This window comes from Linepithema humile, chromosome 3, assembly GCF_040581485.1.
Source record: "Linepithema humile isolate Giens D197 chromosome 3, Lhum_UNIL_v1.0, whole genome shotgun sequence".
NCBI lineage: Eukaryota > Metazoa > Arthropoda > Insecta > Hymenoptera > Formicidae > Linepithema > Linepithema humile.
In genome coordinates, this window is record NC_090130.1 from 23,721,135 (window position 1) to 23,746,145 (window position 25,011).

A 25,011-nucleotide genomic window follows, 5' to 3' on the forward strand; every position below is an offset into this window, starting at 1 on the left:
AAGTTATCTTTCAATAATTAAACGTGCAATTGCACATTTAAAATCAAATATTGTTATTCAATCGAAATAAAAAATATCAGGAAAATATCAGAAACGGAATTTTATTATCTCTGAAATATTTCATCCGCTCGAGTTGCTCGGCTCGCTTCTTCTTGAATAATTAACATATTGACGAACACACGGTACAAAATATCGTTGGGGAATACTTAATATGTCACCATCAGTTATACCGGTGTATCGCCGCCTATAGCGCGTTCGCAAATCTTTTCCATGCGATCCCGCGTCAACGACGAAATTTCCAGCCAAAACTATGAGCTACGGCGCGCGCCGCGCGCTGTTTAACATCGGCCCGTCGATGACAATTTATTATTACGAGCGGCACTGCTATTGCACGTAATCTGCGTCACGTTTTACAATTTACCGACTCTCTCTCCCGTCGTCTATCTATCTCTCTCGACCGCGTTATCCGAGGCCCCTTCCGTTCCGCCTGCCACCTCCAATGCCCGCCGGCGAAACATGGCGTCCGCGTATAAGCGCGAACCCTTTAATTACGCTTTTATCTGATGCATGGCGTAATGATGTTGCAAGTGTGCGGAATCGCGATGTATAACGTGGCCGATGCTCGGCAGCGCGCACGACAACCGTATATGACACGCGCGCCTCGGTGTGCAGCACGAGCCTCAGGCCGTATCGAGTACACGAGGGCGGGAGACGTGTTGAAATTAAGGGCTCGCAAGATCCGGAAGCGGCAACGAAGCGACGACCTTTTATCGGTGGGCAGCAAACGTGTACTTTGACGATAATGGAAGGCGGTACTCTCTCTCTCTCTCTCTCTCTCTCAGGCTCTCCAGCCCGAATTACGCCGAAAATCGGCTGTGTCCATCGGCTGAGCAAAGAGAGATTATGTTACGAATATAGCGCCTGATTGACGCGAACATTTCTGTCACGCAATTCTATCGTGTACGCGTTGTTGTTTGCGACGATACATTTCGCCTAGAATGGGAAAAATTGATCGGAGGGATCGAATTTGTGTTACCGTTCGTGTTACAACATTTATGAAGCTAATGTCGATACCAAGAACCTACATATATAAAATTTTTCGAAACGTTTTCTCTTGAAAAATTCAGCGTCTCTATAGTATCAAAAAAAAAAAAGTTAATACCTAGCCAAATATGTTGACATTAATTTCACGTTATTTTATTATTACAACATCAACAGTATACGATTTATTACCTGTTCAGTCTTTAATAAGACCGCTAATTAAGTTGGCGGAACAAGAGAAGCTGGCTTGAAATGTGTATGCGTGTAATATACGCCCAAACCGCACATAATCGATATTTATATTATTCAATATTAACAATATGCAATTTCGTTGTTAACTCAGTATAATTGTACATATTTAGTCAACGTTATTTTCTAAATCAATTATAATTTTATGCAACAATTATCTCGTGTAAAGAGTGCTTTTATTTTGTTTGTTATGGACGAAGGGGATATTAAAGTACCAAATCTAATTTTTGTTGTACTACATATAGTAAGCGTCGTACTCATCTTCTTTCGAGTCGTACCCTTCGTCATTCTTTTATCTTACTTCTTGTATCTTCGTGTTAAGCCCCGCAGCAGGTGTAACTCATGTGCCGCAATATCACGTCCCCGTATCATGATGAAGCTAAAGTTGTTGTGCAACTATCTTTTATTCCAGTGAATTTAACTTCGTCGCTGTCTTCTCTTTTTCCGTCTTCCATGATGAAAAATCTGTTTACGTTTCTAAAATTTTTCGCTCATCGCTCGCGTGCTATTTTTAAATCAATAACAAAAGTTGCCAGATACATTTTACCAAATGTATTTTTGCACGTGCTCATTACTTTGTTGAAACATCACTTCGATAGAATGTTCAATAAGAAATGCTTCTAAAAATGCTTCTTCCATTTAATTTTTACGCTGTCTTTTCATCATAACGTAATTCTGCTGGCCCGCAAGAAATAACTGTGCATGAGTATTGATCGACCATGATCGTTATAGCTATACTTACAAAGAAGAACCAATAACCGCCGTCCGCCATTCGCTGGGTAACCAGTACTTGAAACATTTTGTTTTTCATTTTTCCGCTCCTTATCTTAGTCGATTTCTTGCCCTTTCCAATGTAAAAGGCGCAGTATTATTTATCTTAATTACTTCTTCTTCTAGATAAGTTTAAAAGAAATTTCCTTTTCGATTTATCTAACATTTGTTTTTACAATAAAAAGTACGTTTTTCTCGATAACGAACCACATTACTTCTTTATTAGTCTGCAAGCAGATTACCGAAAGTGTTCCTAGATTTTATAGTCATTTCGATTGAAGCAGCGATAAATCAATGTAAGTTAATTAACGATTAAAATTTTAAGTCTTATCATTCTAAATTTATCTAGCATTTTTTTCGTTTTCGCAAGAAAAAGAATGTCTTTTTCGATAACAAAAAAAACTTTTTTCATTGGCTTATAAGTAGATCACCAAAATTATCTCCAGATTTTATAGTAATTTAAATTAAAGCTGCGATGCATCGATTAATGCAAATTATTTTTTTTAATAATTAAAATTCTCAAGTTTTCTATTTGAAAATTTCTTATTATACCGTTAAATTTCTATTATGCGGTTCTTCGATTATGCGTATACTCAACTTTACGAAATATTTATATTTGAAGCATGTGTCGTCAGTGAGATCAAGCTTGCCTCCGATAGACACTGTGTCATATGAAACTAATTCTCTCGCGGGTTCTGCAAATCCTTCGGTTCAGAGGGAAACATCTTTCCCGCTTACGTTTCTCTTGATCCCTGTTTTCCCAGTGTGGTAACGAGGACAAGTCGTTTCTCGTTAAGGGGAAAGCCCCGAGAGCGGAAGGGTCTTGAAGCAACCAGTGAAGCTGGTATCCGCGGAATCCTTGGCGAAAGGTTGCCTTTATTTCGTCCTTTTCGTACTTTGTTTTCGACTTTTGCTCTGCTCACTACCTCTCCTTCGATCTCTATTATATCGATTCACCGGAGAGTATTTCTCTGTGTGGTACATGATGATCTCTTCGCTTTACGAGATGTAGTACCAAACATATTTCGAAATTGGAAGCTGGTTGGTAAAAATAATACTGCTAAGTCTCTAGTTAAATGTTAAAACAAAACTCACTCTCCGAGTTTAGTTTAATTGTACTGTGACATAAACACTCGTGTCGGGATAATAGTTTTTCTGAATTCGTATTTTCAAGAGAAACGCGGAGTGATCGCGTGGTTATTGCGCTTAAACACGTATGCGACTGGAATTTCCACTTTTTCTTCGTCAAAATGCGGGAGCCGTGTCGAGGGGGAGCGCCGAAGGTGAGACCGCTTGATTTTCGTTCATCCGACAAACGCGTCATCTGCATAATGCGTAGTTTGTCCACGGGTTCCCATGTGGCGCAGGAGTGTGTAACAGAGACGCAGATCGCTTCATGCGAAAGGCATGATATTCGTAGCACGCCTTGTCGTCCATTATCGTTACCCGACACGTTTTTATTTCACGAGACGATAGCGGCATCTCTGGCCTTTCACACCTTTTTGGCGGGCCCCCTCGCCGCGGGTTAAGCAGACGCGCAAAAGAGCAAACGCTTGAACATTTCGGGTGTATCGCGCGATAATAATCTGCGCGTAGGAAAAACGGCAAAAAACCAGACGCCGCGGAATTTCGCATTGATATCGCCGCGTAAATTGCATCGCGCGCTGTGTACCGGCAGTTTTAATGTTGGATTTAATTATGCAATGGTCGGGCCCGGAGTTGCGGCGGCAGCAGTTTCCGGCAGTTACGGCAATATAAGTCATGAAGCGACGATGAATTTTGATGTACGAGGTTTTTCGGCGAAAACAGAAATTCCCACACGAACATATGGCGTCTGGAGTCGGAAGTGATATCTCAGGGAAACGCGGGCGTAGGTGGTTGATGTTAAACTTGATTTCGGCTTCGCGAAAGTTCGCCCGAGTTCGCTACTTCGCCGGAGTAATTCATAACTTTTACCCACGGGCCCGGTTCAATAACGTCTGTTCCGCCGGCGGTTCATACTGATAATTCATTTTAAAACAGCTCATAACTAAAAGCCAAAGGACCGCGATGGAATACAGCGTCCGAGGGCGTTGGGTGCTAAATCAGAAAACTTCCGATTCGCCGCGAAAGGCGCGGAAATCTCGTAAAATTGCATTAGGGCAGTCATTTTCCTCGTCTGATTGCGGCCGAGGGCTTTCAGAAATTGCACAGAGTAATGGATATTCAAGAACGCTCGCCGGTCTCTCCCGACATACCTGGTCTCTTTAGAAGTTGAGAAAAACTTGGTCCGTCGCGCCGTAATTCCAGGAATCCGCGACGATTCGCCATTCCTCTCATCTATTTCTCCGCAATGATTCGCTGTCGGATAAAGGGAAGGAAAAATCGCGGTGCAGCGCGCGAGATACACGCGGTCGATGCCGATCTAAACGGACGCGGAAAGGAGAGACGGGATTTTTCCGCCTCTTCGACGAAAGGCGGCGGTGATCGTAATAACTATCCTCCCGCGCGTTTCGCCCCATCCACTTCGCGTAAACACCCGCATAAATTCCGGAACGGCCCTTTCCCTCCCGCTCTGCCTTCCCCGCGCCGTTCGCTTTACATCCCGGCGCCACACCGTTAACTGTTACGGCACCATCGAGTGTTTCTCACCCTCTATTTAGCCGTGCCGCTCGTTTCTTTCGGACGAAACAAACGTACGGGCGGTTTTCCATTTCCCCGATCGATTTTGCCGATAATGGCGACAATAGTGGAAATAGTGAGAGCCATTAGTTCAGTGATTAATGACGCGCTTATGATCGAACAGAAGTGCTCTCCGCGCCTCGCCGCGCCGAAGAGATTTTCGGAATCCGAGTTCTTTCACACCGCCGGGATGGATATTATTGTGACTCTGCGAAAATCGCAGTAATAAGAGAGACACGGAGACCATTATTCACACGGATGTCTTAGCGGAGCGAGTGATTTGCGAGCACAATAGACGGTCGGAGGCGCGCGAGCGTCGGGATTATTTGTTAAATGGCACGATAAGAGCACATGGCTAAATCGCGCGACGCTCGTAGGCGTAAATGTATGTAGCCTACATTTGTATCACTTGCCTACTTTCCATCGAGCATTTCGCCGTACGTATTTTTTAACGTACTCTCAGAGCAGCCGGCTTGAATAAATCTCGACGGCCGAGTGTAACGATCGCGAAGAGTGCCAAGTTTCTTTGGCACGTATTTCCCGCGCGACGATGCTTCTTTCTGACGCGAATAATTGCAAAATGTGCAATTTTATTGTCGCGGTCAACACAAAAGGCTTCCTGGATACGCGCCGTTGTATATCGATCACCGCCGCGATCGCCATTGAGCCTCGTGATATAAAGACGAGAATTCCACCAGTTATCAAAGCACACGAGCGGCCGTGCAATTAAGATATCCGAATTGGAGTCCGCCCTCGGATCGTGCGGTATAATCGATTTGGCCTTTGTCGCACCTGTCGAACACGAAACGGCGAAACCCCATTTTCAGATTACGCGGTTCTATTGAGAGACGCGAGAACGCGCCCGGCGATCGGGAAGACGAGAGGAGGCGATGTGACTGACAGGCTTCACGGTTTATTCGACAAGTCGAAGAGCACACAGGGAAGCCTATAATATCGTATCCAGCTTGGGCTTTGGGTTAACAGCCTGGGTGTTCGACGATGCACCATGATGCATGACGCGGTGTCGGGTTCCAATTCGCTCGGGCATCCATGAAAGCAGACTCTGTGCACGATGTAAAATATCGGCGATTCGAGATGAAACGAAGAGCGCGCGCGCGCGAGCACGTTCGCTTGTGACAGACAAAGAACGCGGATTGCGCCTCTTTGAACAATTACTTTTTTTCTAACCGGATGTGCAAACGAACGACTTTACGGTCAACTAGCTCGCGTGCATATTGTTAATATAAAAAATATTACGTTAGCGGATTAACGCGTGAGAAGCGGAATAAACATTGGTCGATTTCGAAAAATCAAACATGTGTCAACAACGCCAGGAAGCATTTACATTTTGGAAATAAACGGCAAATATATTTTGCGTGTTTACGTGGCGTAATTAATAACAAGCGTCCGTCACACGCTACGCGCGCATTCTCGCCTAGATATTTTATTCCGCATCTAGAGATATTTTTAGCCAGATATTAATTCGCTCTGTCGTCCCGATCGATGACCCGAGCGGGAATCGATTTCACCACAGTTCGCGAAATCGATCGGACTAGTTATGCTTCCTGCGCTTTTACAATTGCCCAAATTACGGTAGAACGTAGTGCTCATTCATATTTCATTTGTAACGATATTTATTTGCGCAAATGTTAGATCAATGTTAAATCAATTAAAATACGTAACTTTATCAAGGATGCGGAACATTAGGCAAATAGCAACATCAATTACGTTTGGCTTCGGACATCAATATAATTATGAACGCATGAATGTTATTAAATATTGTTTATCGTTGCATATCGATTCACCGTGTAATAAAATCTATCGTAATCACGATATTAATATATAAAATTTGCTAAAACATTAAAACAGCTATTAACATAGCAATGCACCCGACATATATTGTTTCATACGGTTATTGATCGCCTTTTAGTTCATCAATTAATAATGTAGCAATAGATACGTGTGGATTGACGTAACATGCCTTACTTCTCAGTAGATCACGATCATTAGCGATTTTTATACATCATATTTATGTATCTTGCAAAGCGCAAATGGCGGATATTTTGAGTACGGGATATTTGAGCAGAACATTTGATGGAAAATATCATTAATGTGGTTCATAATTTTCGAAAATTAAATCACTCCGTGTGACATTATATAATATCAACGTTTGTGAAAAGTTAATGTTTGTGCTATAAATGTCAAATTTTAATTAAAAGTTAATAAAACATTAATAATATAAATTAACTTATAAATTGATATTACGCGATAAAAAGTAAAAAAAAAAAAAGAATAACGGAATAAGATATTACATACATTGGAACATTCTTGAACATTCAAAGCGGATTTAGGATAGGTACCTCCGTGGATACCTACTCGATGAGGATTAGGAAGTGATTTGCAGGCGATTGCCGATAGCGATGGAAACACGAAAGCCGGAATTTATCGTGATTGGAGCAAGTTCTCGTAGAGAAGAGAGAGAGAGAGGTAGTCATGAAGCTTCGAGGGCCGTTATCTCGTGCATGCACTAGGTACGCACGAACTACATATCAGTTTTCATGAGCACTGTAATGTAAGTACATACTCTCATTTTTTGAGGATGTATTTATCGTTGTGTGCGATATCCTCTTTCAGCACGCGAGATTTTAAAGATCTATAGAATCGGCGGAAAAACTGAAGCTTCACGATAAGTGCAAATAGCAGCGAGTAGTTAGCTTTAATAAATTAATTTTCGACGTATTCGATTAATTTCATGCTTTACATTTTCTAGAAATATCGCAAAAATGGCCGTTCGACTCTTTCTAATTTTTTTAAAGCTGTACATACAATGTTATCATTGTATGTACAGTTATATAAAGTTAGTTAGTTAGTTATATTAATTATATGTATATATTACACCATTTTTATTTTTCATATTTTAAATCTTACAATTAGTCATTTTATTTTATTGAGCTGTTAAGAAGCTGTTTCTGTACTTTTAATGAAAGTCAATTGATAGTAGCTCAATCCTCTTTACAAGAATTTCTTCCTCTACCTCATTAATTTCGTTAGATTAGATTCGTAAGAGCGTAATGACCTTGGCATTCCGTTTCACCACCTGGAACAGCAACTTTCGCGCGTCAGATTCTTTCGTTCTGTCGAAAATTGTGCGTTCACACATCCGCGCCCGGACTGCGCGCGACGATTATGGCAACTCATTAGCCGCGCCGGTAAATCATAGCGCGGCGGTTCACGGCACAGACGGAGATAGAAGAAACGCGTCGAATGTGGGAGTTCCGGAGCAAAACACGGACGAGCGAGAGGAACGGCATGTAGCGGTCGGAGGTTCAGAACGAGACGGACAGCACAAGCGTGCCCGAAGACGCCCGAGAGCGAGCGGAACGACCCGAAACGACTCGCAAGGGCTCTCGCGATATTCAATGGTTTCAGTACCGAGCCGCCGCGGGTCAGGACTCGATGTGGCTTCGTCGCAGGGGAGGTTTCTCGTCGACGCGTTATCCGACGATACGCGATGCTAACGAGTGATCCATGAATCAAAATCGAAGCGAAAACGCCGAGTGTCATCGCGCACAAGTTCATCAGTTGACAATTGCCTGCACGACCTGCTTTGCAAGTGCTGATCGATGATTCGGACGTTACGATTACGCGAAGAACGCGGCGGCACGCTCGTGTTTTTATAAACGCTGAAATTAATTTTTAACGCGAGTTTTGCATGCGTGATTCGCGACTTTTCGTTCGGCGCACCGCGTTGTCATTTTTTTTACGCCACTTTGAGGATTCCATTTTAAACGCGCGTAATGCACGTGTCATTTCAGTGTGCACGTATCGCCGCGATACGAGAGTAAGTGAGAAAAAAATCGAGACGCCTCGATCGACTTACAATGTGTTCAAAATAAATACCGCAACTCGGAGTAGCATCGTTTTTCATTTACCAGCGCGTTACGATCGAATTACGCGCTACCACTTGACTCGATACATAGTACCAATATATTATGAGTGACTGAACATGTAACTTTATACGCATGCAGTTTGCCACTCCATTCTTAGTCGCTCAGCTACTTGACAGAACCGATACTCGGAGAATATAAGAGTGGAATATAAAACAGCAAAAAATACTATCAGTGATCTGCCAAAGCGATATTTGTTCTGCGATCAACAAGCATCAGTGCTTCGAAATTTCCGACGGTCGAGTAGTCTTAACAACCGGCAAGACAGAGTTTTGTAATTTATCAGAGAAAAAGATCCAAACAACAACTTAATTTTTTTCAACCACCCACTGTTTAGAAGAAATTAAAATAATTCAGTGATTATAAAGTAAATGCCACGGAAGAAAATATTCGTAAAAAAAAAAAAAAACAGACGCACCACACGAATCTTTTAAAGTGTTCTAAAAATTGATCAGGCTCGCAACTTGTGTTGTGTTCGAACACATATCGTGGACACATATCCATTACTGGAATTTCAGAATACGTCGAATCCACTTTGCAACTGTAGCCAAGGCTCGTTTTATTTCATTCCGCGAAAGATTTATCGCGCGATCGGGCGATTTAGTGGAATTCAGGACAGGCGTCGAGACAGAGGCGCGCGAATTCCGGAAGCGCGTCGTCTTGGAGAGGAGCTTGCATCCGACACGCCGCTCCGCTACAGACAATAAAACTACAATCGCCACTCAGGAACCTGTCAGGGGAAGCTTCCCTCCGTTTATCCGGCAAATCCGGTGATCATCTGCTCGCCCGACACGTCCGTGAAATCCCACGGCAGCGACGAATTTACCTAACGGGGAACGCATCGATCAAGAAGTGAAAAAAGGTGCGATAACAAACGACAAGGGATAAAGTTTCAACTACTCGCGAGCGCCGTTTGAAGAATTACATTTGCGGATCGATCGGAAAATCTCCCGGGGAGATCAATCGCGCGCTCAAATCGTCGCGGAGAGTTCCTTCAACCGGAGAGAGATGATAAGGGAAGCGAAGATTGTGGAAAGGTAAGATGGGAACATCGAAACGGCGATAACATACGCCGTCGTTAGAGGTCTCGCGTTTCGTTCCTGCGAGAGAAAGAGAGGCTCGAAAGACAAATAGCCGGCGTCTCATTAAATGACGACAGGTAGGTGAGCGACGAGACACATAGGGGACGGGGCTGAGCGCGGCGTGTCGGTTCACGGCAACGGCTACGGCAACAACAACGACGACGGAGAACGGCGGATGATGTGGACGGCGGCGCAATGCAGCAGCAGCAAAAGCAACGGCAACGACAACGGCATCAACGGCAGCGAGAGCAACGGCAGCAACATCGGAGATCGCAATTAGTGCCGGCTCGTAACGGCCGTGAGACTACGTAACAACTGAAGGGGGGCACAGGGGGTGACCGCCAGGGGCCGTCCGTCAGGTCGAGGGTGTGTGCAGTGCGCGTGAAAGGCGGACAAAATGTGGTGGAGGTGGCGGTGGTGGAGTGTCGTGACGACGACGGTGGTGCTGGTCTTGGGAGCCGCCACGGCGTCGTACTCGTCGTTGGAACTATCCGATCTGGATAAGCCGAGTGAGTAATGCGCCCCGTTACAGTTATGCCTGATTTACTACCGGGCTTAAACCTTTCGGTGCGCTGGAGTCGGAATGCGAAGCGCTTTGCAGCTCTGCGAATGCACCGCGGCTTGCGTGCCAGTAATAACCGACAGAATTTTATAAAAATGCCAATTACCGTGGGCGATGTGTAATTGACATGAGATCGCGAGTCAACGTTCATAAGGAATGCCAAGTTTTTCTGTTACCGAAATGCTTCGAGCTTTCGGGATGGGCCGCCTGTAAACTTCCCCGCACCGAAAGCGCTGAGAGTTGCTCCGAGCGTTGCTCAGCTCGCGGATCGAAGACACGGATGAATTCTATCGAGTCTCAACGGTCCCGCGTCACGAGGCTGTTGGGAACTTTAAACAGCGGATTATTATCATCGACCTCATCCAGAGGAAGTTTCACTCGACCGCGTTCCGGCGCGTATTCCCTCCCGCCGCCGAGAGAGCGCAGACTCCACGAAACTCGCAACTACGGCGGCGTAGTAGTCGATGAAGGGGATATAAATGAAAAGGTGCTCCTGAATCTCATTAGCGCCGTTCTCCGATGTCTCATAATTAACCGGGGCGCTTCGCACTCGTCGAAACTGTCCTTGAGATGACAGAATTGCCGTGTGCATCACGCCGCGACGCTGACACAGCCGTATATACGATTACATACTTGGAAATATTAAAATAACAGGTTGTTTTATCGATAGTCAAATCTTCAATGTAAATCATAATTGTAGGAATTTTAATCCGACCGGTACACGGCAGCGCGAGGTCGATCGCATATCATTATCGATGCGAATACCGTTTCGTGATTAAAATCTCGCGTTATTACATGGTCGTAATTGTATCCATCAGACGACACACGCGATTTCAGAAGAAATGCAGAGCAAACAGGGAATACGTTTAAAAAGAAATGCAGTTTTCAGCAATTTCGAACAGTCTTCGATATTATTTTTATTAACCATTTTTTTTTATATTTATTTAAAACTATTCTCGACTTAAATAATTTGATATTTTCTAATAAAAGAAAACCATGTCAGTTGTGTAAAAACTATCATTAGTAGGCAGCGTAATTTATACCCTGATAAATTACTCGAGCGATAAACAACGCAATATGCTCGTAAATGTCAAAGATCTTCTCGAAGTAGGAAGTATCAAAGTTGGCTAACTGTCGTGTCAGGAGATGAACGATGCTATAATAATCTAATGTATGACGCAATATAACTAAAAATATGAATATTTTCTCTGTGCATCATCGATTATCCGCTATATTTAAAGTAACGTCAGGCAACTTTCATCGATCGATTGTTAAAGAGCCTTTGCCCTCTTGGAGTCTATTTCGTTATACGCGCGTCTTATAATTATAATTGGCACTTTGCGGGTAATATACGCCACCTAAAATTAATTTAACACTCTGTAAGCCGGATAAACGGGAAAGAAAATTGTAGGACGTTGGCATCCGATCGATTCCGGCGCAGCACGTAGCGAAGGCTTAGGATAGGGAATGACGGCTAAACTAGTTTAATTAAACCACGGCGCTAAGCCCCTCCTAAATTTATAGCCGCGCGATAAAAAAGAATGTTCCACGGCGTGGACGTGAAGAGAAAAAATTGGAGTTTCAATGGCGAAGCTCGGCCTCGTCCGGGAACAAAATAATGTAATGCCAATTTCACGCATTTACGAAATTTCCTTGAGAGAATGACTGATCCTGTCGTGCCGTTCGTTCGTCCTTATTTCTGTAATGATCCGTCGGTATTTTTCCACATTTATCCAATTCCGAGAAGTACGCGTTGCAGTTAGTTATAGAGTTATAGAGTTTTATACGCGTTGGATTGATACTTTAATATTAATGATACTTGCAGTTCGCAACAAGGCATAAATTTCTCTGATATTTGCGCAAAGCTTAACTTTGATTGTTCAAACTCGTCGATGCTTGACTGAAAGAATAATGCAACAGTTAATTAGGAATGTATGTGAATATCCATCGTTGTCGATGACATATTAGATGACCAGAGGGACCAATATGCTGCAGTAATCGTCGGTTATATCTTTAATAATTAAAGGAACTATTCGTGTGATAATTGGTGGACATCAACGTATACGGTTGAAAATGAGGCAATTATAATGACACTCCCGTGAGAGCATCTCAACCGGGAAAATAAATATTATTGCGAGAAGGCAATATAACCAGGTAAATCCATATTATATGTCATTCGTCGACATCAAATTACATTCAGTGAGTAAAGGAATATAGGGGAGAGAGAGATAGAGGGGTAATAGGGGGGGGGGGGCAAGCGAGAGAGAGAAAGAAAGAGAGAGAGAGAGAGCCCGGACTCTAAAGGGAACAAGGGAACGCTGAAGCAATCTAGCGTTATTTCATGGGAATTGCGATTGCGCATGCAATTCTTGCATAGTTTGAGAGAAGCGTTAACAGAATCGACCGCGGAAAGTTAGGGGAGTCGCGGAAATTTTCGGTTGGCAAGTCTTGTTAACATTTCACGCACGATTCCGCCATTCTCTCGGAAGAAGTTTCCGGAACTCCGCTTGACGGATACAAAACTGTGTGTGTATCATTGTCGAGGCGCGTTGCTTCGCGCGCGAAATATCAGCGAACGCGAATTAATGCAACCGCGGCTGATTCAAAGGCCGTTAATTACGATCGGAATTACTCGGCTTCGTTATGGAATTGCTTCACGGCGTGGCGAAACGTTAGCCTGCGTTTTCATAAGGTTTTATCTGACTTCCACTTCAACAGGTGTTGCCTAAGGCAAAAGACAACTGACGTGTGCGCGGCATGTGCGTAACTAACGCGTTGCGCGTTAATTAACGACGCTTTCATGTTTATTCGCGCAGCATAAGACCACATGCATTTATTCCGCTGCGTTTCCAGTATCGCAAAATAATGGCGTTCGGTTTCTCTCTAATGAAGCTAATCTCACGACACATTGAAAAAGCGGTCGGTAAATGTCAGTAACGAGAGGCATATTTATTTTCGTAATATTCTGTTCTCTAATGTTTAATGCTACAAATACACAGCACGTGCAGTAAATAACTAAAACCATAGTAACCGCAAAGAACAACTTTCATGTGCGCTTCATCGAGACATACACTATTTGTGCCATAAAGAGATCTCTTTACGTCGTGTTTTTACGGACACATTGCAACGTAAAATATAAACCCCGGAGCTTACCATGGCAAGCTAACATTTTAATAGAGCTTGCATAACAGCTTTCCGCGAGGCTATAATATATGGAAAATGTGTTACAGAATATATCTCGCTTCAAAAAACATTTACTTATTTTGCATAAACAAAGTTGAAAAATAGATTTAAATCCCGATATAAATAAACAATTTATCGTGAAACGCGAATCACGCTAACTTTCTTCAACAATTTTTACTTCTTCCAAATACAATATTAATTTTCACGTCAGTTTTACTTGAAAAATATTCCAGAAGATAATCTTTCTGGAAATTATCCATCTATTCATCTTATTTTAACGACACAAAAATCTGAATTACCAGTTCAGCACAGTCGCAAACTACTAATTCAGTTTCTCGGAGATTCTATACATATATATATATATATTCATTAATGCAGACTGTTCTCTCTCTGTATCTTACGTCTCGGACAGCGAGAACACTCAACGACAGCTTTCGAAATCACAATTACGGTGGCAATTAATTTTTTTGCCAGCAAAGCCGAAAAGCGAGGGCAGCAACGGAATGACCACGAAATCGGTCTAATGGGCGGCCATTTGTCATCCTCCGTAGAGTGGAAGGTGGCAGCGCGGAAGGGGTGAGAAGGACCCCTTGCACGCCGCCGACCAAGACGATAATTTGCACGCGATTTCATCTGCCGTACACACGTACCGCGTCGGTGTACGACTTAATGGAAATACGGGCCACGGAGTGAGCTCGCTATGGAATTCAAAAATAACAGCAGCCCGTAAAGCGAACACGACGTAACTAGCGCGCGAGAAACCATTTTACGTGACGATTGCGCTGTAATTGCGAAAATCGTGGAAACAATTATTAACGTAACGACGCGTGTGATATTACTTTCGATATGCCGATTGAAAAATGACATATTTCTCTTCCCCCTCGTTGTATATCCTCGCGTAACAACCTTATCAAAATAATGGGGCACGGTAAAAGCAGCGTTATCGAGCGTATCTCAAACGAGGCGGAGACGATCAGGCGACGTAACATGTATGTTTCGTACCCGACACGCGAATACTCGCGATTATCTCGAGTCTAATCCCGGCAAGATTAATTGGAATCGGCAGCGCGCCTGTTATTTTTCGACGACTTCTGTGTGCTAAAATAACATTACGTGCGCGCTGAAATCTCAAAGGACCAAAATGATAATTATTATGTGATTTCGACGATAACCTCCTTCCGTCAATGGCGAACTCGTGAAAAGACGATTAACGAACAACACCGAGAGATGACAGGACATATTTTGTCCTGTCGAATGTTTCTTTTCGGCACGCTGATTCGCACGTTTGGTTTTGTACACGTTCGTGCGATTAAAAAAATATCAAGCCCCTTGCTTGAAGAGGGTCGTTACGCAAAGAATGTGGATAAACGCGAGAAATTATTGCAGTATCATCTTTACAAACAGGAGCGCCGAATGATTATTTGCACGCGATCTCAGTCCACCGCATTTGCTGGGCACACTCGCGACTAAAGTTGGCACAGCATATTTCTTCGTCGAGAAATACGACCCTCTTATTCAAAGGGCACTTGTTCCAAGTATAATTATTAATTATTAAAAAGTTTCTTATTTTTTTGTTGGTAATTTTATGCAAAGAGCGTTTAATGCTCGTGATAATAATAGAAAGATATAGGATTTCGCAAGAGCCTCGTCTTATTGCTTGACGAGTCCGCCTATACAAATCACACGGCACAAGTGTCGGACTTGTGCGAATACGGCACCGCGGCTCGTTATGCGTGTAATGATAATGGCATATTGCGTGACGGTGTCAAAAACGTTTCTCGCTACCGACAAGATGCGGCGCGTGATATAAAATTTGCTTCGCGCCACGCAGCGAGAATAAACCCTGCACCGCCGCGAGCATTTCATACGTCGTAATTCGCGCAATTCTGTCAAGAAGCGACATATTTCATATTACTGTAATCCACGGCAAGCCCGGCAACAATGGTGCTGCGTACGGCGAACGCGCATTCCGAAACTACGTATTTCTCCCGAGCCTTTCACATATGACGGCGAAAATTCAGAATATCGTTCCCGCGGGTCTCGTTCCGCAAAACTGCAGCGCGGGTAACGAGTGGATCCACTTCAATATGCCAATACTATGAGCTTAACTCGTGACTGGTGACGCGGAATTTCGATACGTTTTCACGTCGCCGCGATAAAACTTAAAAACCTGCGGCAAATACGCGTGACAAATTTTTCACGCATCGCTCGGATATCGCACGAAATTTGTCACGCTTCGAGTGCTTTACAAAAAAAAACCCCTCATCTAACTAAGGACATATTTTTCGTTGTGTTTTTTATATGAAATTTTCGTTGCGGAAGAAACAGATTTGTTTTATGAGTTTGTCTGACGTACCGCCGTCGTGTGTGTCATCGCCGTGTCGCTCGGTGTATCAAACTAATTCGTGCGTATATGCACGAGCGAGAATGTAAATTCTTGGCGATGCGACTCGATTCGGCGTCAATTACAAAGTTTCAGCGACGCCTGGCGAAAGGGGGAAAAAAAAATTTATCATCGTAAAACTTTCGTACGTCGCGATACTCGATCATCGACGCTTCCTTCTTTTTCCATTTATCTGCAATTCATAGCGCGCCGGTGTTACGACCTGTCCCTCGTAAATATGACCTGTACGTACGCGTCGCGCGCAGTATATTCCTTTTACGACGACCTTTTTACCCGTCTCGCGTATTACTCGGACTCGTAGGAATTTTTATCCGCGCTTTCGTTAGGAAAGTCGGAAGTCGCCGTTGCACGCGAATGCGAAAAACGCGTGTCGAGATTTTGTCACACTTTGACTAACAATCGTAACAGCGGCGCGATACCATCGAGGCCACTACTAAAGTCGGCAATTACCGCGGCGAAGTTTCGCGGCGGCGTGAAAGAAAGAAAAAAAAAGAAAAGAAGAGAGTTTTATAGCGAATAGTAACGCGGCCGTCGTTAACTTCGCCACTAACGTGCGAACGGAGGGATTTAATGCCTGTCTTTTACATTCGGCCTGCTCGTCCGCTACCTTGTGGTTACAGGACTAGATTACGACGCTGCTCCTTCTCATTTACATCGCGAACGAGGTATCTTGATTGCGAGCAACAGTTTTCTTTATATACTGCGCGCGCGCGCGCGCGTTCGGCATTGGATATAAAATACTTTGAAAGACTTCATTCAGACGACTCTTGCGCGAGCCACGAAAGAGCAATGAAATGCAGCCCGCGACATGATACTCTTACTTGGGTCAAGTCCGGGTTTGGCGAATTCATTTTAAACATGCCGGATATTTTTCCCGTCTTCTTTATTTCAATATGCATACTAAAAAGCTGCGCGGGATATTCACTTGCCCGTGCTGGCCACCGCTGGCCATTTCGGTGGCGTACGATACGCGCGATCTTCCAGCACGAAGCGTTCCAGATTGCTTGAAATTAAATTTTTACGAAATCAGGATGAGACGGTCAAACGACGTTTCCACGCAAATTATTCCAATTAACCTAGATCTTAGTATCTAATTCCCGGAATTATGCAGATCGAGCGAATGAATTTTTCGCAATTCCGCCGACAGCGGTGTTACAGATGCCGCGCGACGCCGGGAGCGGCCACCGCGGAAAAACCGAGAGAACGTCGAGTCCGAATCGGGCGCTCTAAAAATCTCGTCTCGCCAGTATTTCCGTGCTCGACGAACGTAACAGCGTTTCCCGGCGTAACTCGGCTCCCTATCTTTCCGCGGCGGTGATTCCGCGTAACTTTCTAACTGGTTAATTCGCGCCCGGCTACATCGGCCACCCCTCATCGGTACGTCGGCGCTAACGAGTCCGCGAACGAGCTGGCGCGGCGCGTGAGGAATAGGAAGGTGGTTTCACAGGAGATCTCTTTCTCTCTCCTTCTCTCCTTTTCTCTCTCTCTCTCTCTCTCTCTCTCTCTCTTTCGCTCTCCTCGTCAAGTTCGAATGACTCTGGCGTAACGGCCGCCGGCTACTCGTCGTAACAATATCCGAAACAGGTTGCCGGGTACCGCGCGCTGCGCGCACGTACCTTAGCTTACCGCAGATTACTAGTAATCCCCCGAGCTCTCTGGTAACAGTTACACGCTTTCAGCGAGACACGAAACTTCGACTGCACAGCGTCGACGGGCTCGCGGCGCAAACCAGGACTCCCCTTCTGGCCACGCTCGGTGCCGTATAAACCGAATTCCCGCGACGTATCGGGACGACATGAAATTAAGTTCTCTCACGACGTTTACACCGCACTGTATTCTCCCTGCGCCCCGTTTCAAATCTCCATTATACATCCCGATAATTGAGAAACACGAGAGTTCTCCACTTAGTACTTTGGAAATCAATTTTTGAGGGGAAAAGTTACTTGCGAACGATCAATAAATCGGGGAAGACTTTACATTCTTAACGAATCACAATGTGTATGCATGCGCGACGGAAGTAGAATCATCTCACCTACCGATATCGCCGGTACTAACTGAATCAAATTCGCTTAGCGTGACGATTATTTAATGACGAATCGCGAGGTCTCACTCGACATTTCGCATTCACGCCCGTCATCGTGATTATCGGATATTCAGCGAATAAATGAGATCTGTTATATCTATTCATAGGACGTTGTAGGGAAACTTGAATTATTCCAAATTATCTTAAAATAACTATAATCAAACTGTAATCAAACTTTTATCTTGGAAAAATCTGCAATCATTAAATTCTTATAACTATTTATTATCCGCGCGAAAAAATGTATAAACGTAATTTCTTTTTTAGCCAACAATTGATTTGATATTCTTTGCGTCCTGATTCTCCAAGATATTTATAAGAAATTACACGTTATTTACTTAATTATTGCTCTTCTGAGCTATGTTTACCTGCTCTTAGATGTGCAATATGTGTTCACGTTTTTCTTTCAACATTTCTTTTTTTACTACTTTCACAATATTCGGAGTTTAGCCTAAGTATCGGTAATGATCGCTTTCTGTCGACGTAATAGCCAGTTTTGCTTGGAAACTTTCTCGCTTTGCATATTTAATAGTACGTTTGATATATGTTTGATAATATCTTTATCGTATCTCTGCCATAAAACACGTTTTCGCTGTCAATAGCAATTAAGCGACTGGATTCCGCGCATCTGATAACCGACTTAATAAACTCTCCAAATATTTCTCCAGACACAGATAAATTTGCGCATAAATAATTCATTATTTATTTAAACGACGGTTATATTTATGCTATCTATGCAAAGCGCAAAGTGTACGCTGCTTGATCGATTAAGGTAATATAACGCGAGATAACGATTAGTTTGCTGTACGACACAGTGGCATTCGATGCTCGACGGTCAAGAATTCTCGTTAATCCGCGTCAACAGGATGAAACGCGTTAGATATCACGAGATGAAAAAGAAACGAGAGGAGCGAGAAAAATGCACAACAGGGGAATATCGTCGAGGATAGAATGGCACTGGCCGCCGGCTTTTTCTCTCGACGCTACCAGTTTCCTCGCCATATTCTTTATCCCGCCTCTCGTCTCACCTTCTCATCCTTTATCCCGCGTTAGCATCTTCGCTTGTTTTAATAATTTCTTTTAACAAAATTCCATGATTATTACGAAAAAATTCACATTTATCCGTGTGCCATTTGTGCATTCAGAGTTCAAAATGTCACATCGCAGCGTTTCGTTATCAAAGTATATTTTTTTTTATTTTTATTAATATTACGGTTTTTGATTTCGTCTGATGAAAATATTTCGCTCCAACGAATTTCCACGTCGACGCACGTATATTGCTCGTAAACTTTGTTGACGCCGATTATTTTTCTATGACTTTTTCGAAAACAAATGTCATGTACGAGATATTCGCAACATATGTATATATGCGTGTATCTAAAGCGAAAGATGTAACCGCGCCGTGTATCGCTTATATTTTCCAGCAAAAGTCAACCAAGTTACTACGATGTGCGGCATATCAAATGTCTCTTCGGGATTTCGAGCTTGCGATAAACTTTTACATTTGAGCGGGATCATCCTACGTTGTATCTGTTTTGTTTTCGCCGACGAACAAAGTTGCGCCACGGGTTCGGACTAGACGCGCTCTTCGAAAATTGAATCGATTCAACTTCATAGCAACGTGGAAGTTAATACTCATATCCATTTAACTCACTGGCGGCGCAAACAATCCTCTTTCCCAATTACTGTAAAATCGTTAATTACCGCTCGCTAGAGAAATGCGATAAACAAGTATGCCACCCTGTGAACCTGATACGATGTATATAAACTCACGAGAACGCGCGTATCGCATGGCAAATAACGTAAATTTAAAAAAATTTTATTTTCAGCGAAATGCTGCGAGAGCGATAAAAATATGGTGAAATCACGCCGTTTAAGCGGTAAGAGATAAATTAAAGGCGTTCGATGCTCGTGATCCATAAATAACCCAACAAAACGGTTTTAATATATTATCCGAGTGCAGCCCGCTAAATGATTATTAATGGGCATAGATCTTCTCGTCCTTTTTGCATATTGCACAGCGCAATGTACCGCTCTCTCACTCTCTCTCTCTCTCTCCCTCTCCCCCCCCCCTCTCTCTCTCTCTCTCTCTCTCGCTTACTCGCTCGCTCACGCACCATTCCGCAGTGTACAAACTGCCATCGATCCTCGCGCTTATATGCTAATTGCCTATCCGTGCTAATTGGAAGTGCCGCCGAGTGCGTTAATTATCTAACTGACGGTTAGCTATTCCTACCACTCAGCCTCTCCGCGTACGCATTTCAATCGTTTCCGGGCTTTCCGCGAGTTTCCGTAAACTTTGAACCGATCCGATTGTTTGCGGTACGTAATTTCTTGTTCTTTGGTACATCAAATGCATCGTAAAGTGCGGTCTTAAGTCAAGAAGTCAAAGTCAAAGCGCAAAATTATTTATACGAAATAAGAGTAACGTGAAGGGCCAATATAAATTACAGAGCGAGAGAGAGAGAGAGAAAGAGAGAGAGAAAGAATATATATCTCCCGGCAAAACGGTTCAGCATTTCAAATAAATATTGGTGCCTTGACTTATCGTCATCATAAAGTCGCGAGGCATATTAAAACTAATCCTTCTTAAGACGAATCAAGCGCCGTTTCGCTCCGGATTCGAGCTCGTCTACGTTACATCTGCGTGAGTGACGCAGGAATTTGCCGGCGTCAGCGGTATTATAGCATTTTTCTAATGAATAATTCTCCTCGAAAAAGAGAGAACTTTGATAACTCGATTCCGAAGTAGAATCCGGCTACAGGAGGTTCCAATTATACCCGATAATCTTATCATTAAAAGGGATTACGATGTTATTCGAGCGTGTTCCCAGAAGTAAGTAGGGATTAATTCTACTTAAATCGACCGTCATACTAGCTTATTCACTATGTTAATATGTAATCTCATTGTTATATTATATAAGTGTGTCTCTTTACTTTTGTATATTACTCATTTTCCACCCGTCGTCGATTTCTCCGCGAGCTCAAAGTGATTGCATCGATATTTTTTGTCGCGGCGGGATAATTTTCGTGCGGTTCTTGTTTGCGAGTTGTTACGTGACTTGTGAATGTGGAAATGAGCATGTGCCCGCTCATCAGCGATCTTTCTTGCGCGGAAGTTTGCGCAAACAAGAGAAATTATATTTTCGTACGACTTAATCACACGTGATACCACTTCATCGTCGTTAGTGGAATAGCGCTTGCTTTGTGCGGCGTGACCGCTGCTATGCGCGCGGTGTACACAAGTTTTACATACGGTGCGTGCGCACACGAGAAACGACACTCGTCCGAGTTAATGCGATACATAGCGCGGATGTGAAGAGAGAGAGTCGCACATACGTGCCAACGCGGAAGCACGCCGGTAGACGGAGAATATAAATCCCAAACAAGAGACGCAGGTAGTATATCTCCGGCACAAAAGGATTTCTGTATACCTGTCGTAGATCCAATCTGCGGGAACACCAATAAAACGCTGGCTTCTCTTAGCTCGATACATTCAGGTTGCGAACGGAAGAGAACCCTTTGTCGAAGATGAGGAGACGTAAAATCGGAATCGCTTTTAAGCAGGCATTATGTCGCGCATGCGCGTGTTTGGATTTTTAATAAGAGATTTAGCGGATAATCTCGCGCGCGAAAAGTCCCTTCCTTTCACGCTGACGAATGCTCGTATAAAATTGATAAACACTCGGCAGCCCTTCTTTAAATTGGATTACGGTTTTTTGAGATCAGACGTCGAGAGAATTGCCGCACGAGTCAGCACAATTCCACTCCTCGTCGCGCGCCGTGACTGAAAGCATTTCTACCGTTTTTAACGAACAATCGCGTGATTCCACGGCGAAAGATAGTTCGGACGTTTCACGCGAAATGGACCAGTTTTCGCGTTCATTTAGCTACGCTCGTAACACGATTAATTTTTGCATTGCCCGGCGCGACAGCTGTGAAAGAATTTCAGAATTCGAAAGCGGGGTCGTCTCGCTTCGTACACATTCATGTAGATACGTGTGTGTGCACACACACACACACACACACACGCACACGCACACGCGCGCGCGCACGTACTGTGCGGGACTTCAAACGCGCCACTGTCGCGCTTCGCATTGTTTAATCAGGCATAACTTGACCGCTTGACCATTACAGTCGCGCTATCAGTGATTCGCCCATCTCGCGGGCGCGACAAACATTTCTCTATCTCGTTACACGAGACTCGAGACAAACGCGACGCGAGGTCGACGCTCCCGTCGCTTCTCGTTAGTGAATGCGAGAACGAGCGAAATTACTTTTCAACACAGTTCGTCCGATACAGTCTGCGAGCGAGCTGCTCGGTGTAGTTATGCCAAAATCAATAGAGAAACCTGACGTTCGCGAAGGGAAAAGAAGAATACGCAGTACTCTCTTAGCAATTTGTATCAAGCGTCTACGGGATTCCCGATAAATTCGAAGCACGAAGTCTGAAGGTTCTATTCTCGGTTCGCGCGCCGGGCGCGCATAAAAGCTGAATTCTCTCGAAGATAAAGAGATATTCGGAAAATGCCGCGAGGAGAGGAAGAAGTTGGACGGTGGGGGGGTGGAGGGGAGAGGGGAAAAAGGAGAATGCGGCACCACTGAGCCGAGATGTTTTGACAGTACGTTTGAGATTCCGTCCGTGACACAAATCCGTCGCCTCGCAGGGGGATCGCGTGATATTAAGATAATCCCGACGCGCGCTCCCGCAGGAGCGGGACGGTCACGGTGGTTAATGGCGGAACGTCGTTGAATATCCGCTATCCGATCTTACACGAGACCCGTGGGATGACACATTAGACCGCGACTTACCGTGACGAATCGCCACTTCACGCGGGACGGCGGCCCGACCTTATTTTCCAATGTCATAATTCGATATCTGTCGGACCCCCGCGCGAACACGGCGATCGTGTGTTGCCTTACACAAACGGGTGCTTGTAATTCGACGCTTCTTCCCCTTCGAATAATAACGGCGAGAAGTATCCACCGTTCTTCTTCGCGAGCTGAGCCCTTTAATCCGGAGGGATCGTCGTCATTCTCTGCGATGATGAAACAGCAATAATCATGATAATGAGAACACTTATGCCAGATGATTGTGGAGATCCTCGTGCACAGCCGTCCACAAAGAGTATATATAATGAATCTCAGTAGCCGACTGCGATGGAAAATTGCAATAGAATTATGCACGAATCAAAATGATGCTCAGAACTAATAAGCAGCGCAAAAGAATGTCGAGTGGATAGGTATAACAAAAAGCTCACTTCCGAAAGGGCTCACGTCTGTTTTCGAATGAATTATTCTCCTCTCCTGATTTCTGTTTTTGCAACAAGACGTAAGAGATAAAGAAAAATTACCTGAAACTCTTTTACCAATAAGCTTGTCAATTACACATCGATGCTCGCGAAAGAGTGACATTATTGACTTTTTATTGACTTGTCCCGGTGTGCAATCGAGTACCCAGTGGCGCGGTAACGAGTCCCTTGCAATTACGATCGAGTTCCGTAATGATATCATCGGACGGTATATCGTTGCTTGAAAACGGTGGCCGACATCGATCTCAATTGCGCGCGCGCGCGCGCGCGTATGCGTATGTGTTGTGCTTTCCCCATGCATCGCGCTTCGCTCTTTTTAATAACTTTCTTTCCGAATTGTTTCTGCGGCCGCTGGCGCCGATTGAACAAGCGGTAAACGTGACGTTTTAAATATGTGCGACCACGTAAGCCACGCACAAAATTCCGGCACGTGTGCGCAATGCTAATAGAGTGGATTTGAAAAAAAAATTTCCACCCAACCGAGGCCGTTATTGAATGCGAACCGGTGGAGAAACATTTTACCGAATGCCTGAGAATAAACTGTCGACGATAGTATTGATAAAAACATTCGGTACGCCCCGCACGTCCCGACAGAAATATCACCGGCGTGCGTTATCACCGCGTCGATCGTTTAAATGCGCATTTCGCGCGCATAAATATGAACATAATATGTGTCGCAAAGCTTTTATCACTCGTCAGTGATCCGCATCATTGTTTCGTCATTATTATATAATGCCGGGGCCGCCCTTCATTTAACGAAACTACGTATCCCGCGTTTGCAATAGCGTAATTTTCCACTCGACGTCACTTCCAGTAATATGTCGCGTTTAATTATACAGCTCCATTTGTGCATTATTAGGAAACCTATGGTCGTTTGCGCGTATCATTCGTAATCCTGACGTATGACATTTTATTAATCATTGGATAAAACGCGCCGGGCAAACGAGTGGAAATATATCACTCGTAATCTTTATTAGGCAATCGACGCGACGCTCGTATCATCGAAACGAGAAGGTATGTCGTCGTTTTCACGTCCTTTTATTTCAGGACGATAATAAACATCGAAACGTATCATATACCGCGAAGAGAGTGGTCAGTCGCAAACAGTTCACGCACAGATATCGCATGACGGAAAATATTGCTAAGCGTTTAAAACCTTCCAAATAATGAAAAATGACTCTATACGAGTCTAATGATAAATCGATAACAATTTGGCGCGTCATAGCATCGTTTACGACAAGTCATAAATTTCATCGCGTATTACAGAAGAGAATAGCGTGCGATAAAGATTGTTATTTTGACGCAGTGTATTTCTCGAGTATTTCGAGTGAAGAACTCGATAAACGGCATGCATTTGAAGGTAAATTTAGACGTAAATGCCTCTCTCGTTGCATCTAGAGGTTGTGTTTGAAGAAGCAAGTTGATGGCAAAATAATTCACCTCGCAGCTCGCCGGTGAATACGATTCTACGTACGATCCACGTTGACGGGAAGCGTACGGAGGAAGGTATAAGAATAACAGTGGAAAGGAATATAGTAGACGCCAAACAGTTTCTGATGCAAACATCGCACAGAGAAAAGAATGTTTTATTTGAGGGCCGTTCGCGGAGAGCCGGTCGATCGATCGTTTCTGGCCGAACAAACATTTGATGATGGGTATATATGCGAGCGCACGCGCGCTCATATTCGTACTCGCAAAAATACTCTACGCGTATTTACG

At 44.0% G+C, this 25,011-nt stretch overlaps 1 protein-coding gene and 1 long non-coding RNA gene across 10 annotated transcripts in view; one reads left to right on the forward strand and one right to left on the reverse strand.

Moving 5' to 3' along the window:
- The window catches only part of LOC105668806 (neural cell adhesion molecule 2-like), a 237,523-nt gene that overhangs the window by 135,065 nt on the left and 77,447 nt on the right, over positions 1 to 25,011 (forward strand). For 2 of the 8 annotated variants that reach the window (XM_067351878.1, XM_067351883.1), the window contains exon 1: positions 7,759 to 10,260. The exons of 5 other annotated variants lie outside the window; for them this stretch is intronic. In XM_067351878.1, coding sequence (XP_067207979.1) covers positions 10,149 to 10,260 — 112 coding nt within the window. In that variant the 5' untranslated portion in view covers positions 7,759 to 10,148. Of the gene's footprint in view, positions 1 to 7,758; positions 10,261 to 25,011 lie in introns of those variants that run through there. One more of the 8 variants, XM_012361417.2, reaches the window with a different exon arrangement.
- The window catches only part of LOC105668807 (uncharacterized), a 328,884-nt gene that overhangs the window by 133,426 nt on the left and 170,447 nt on the right, over positions 1 to 25,011 (reverse strand). The window lies entirely within an intron of this gene.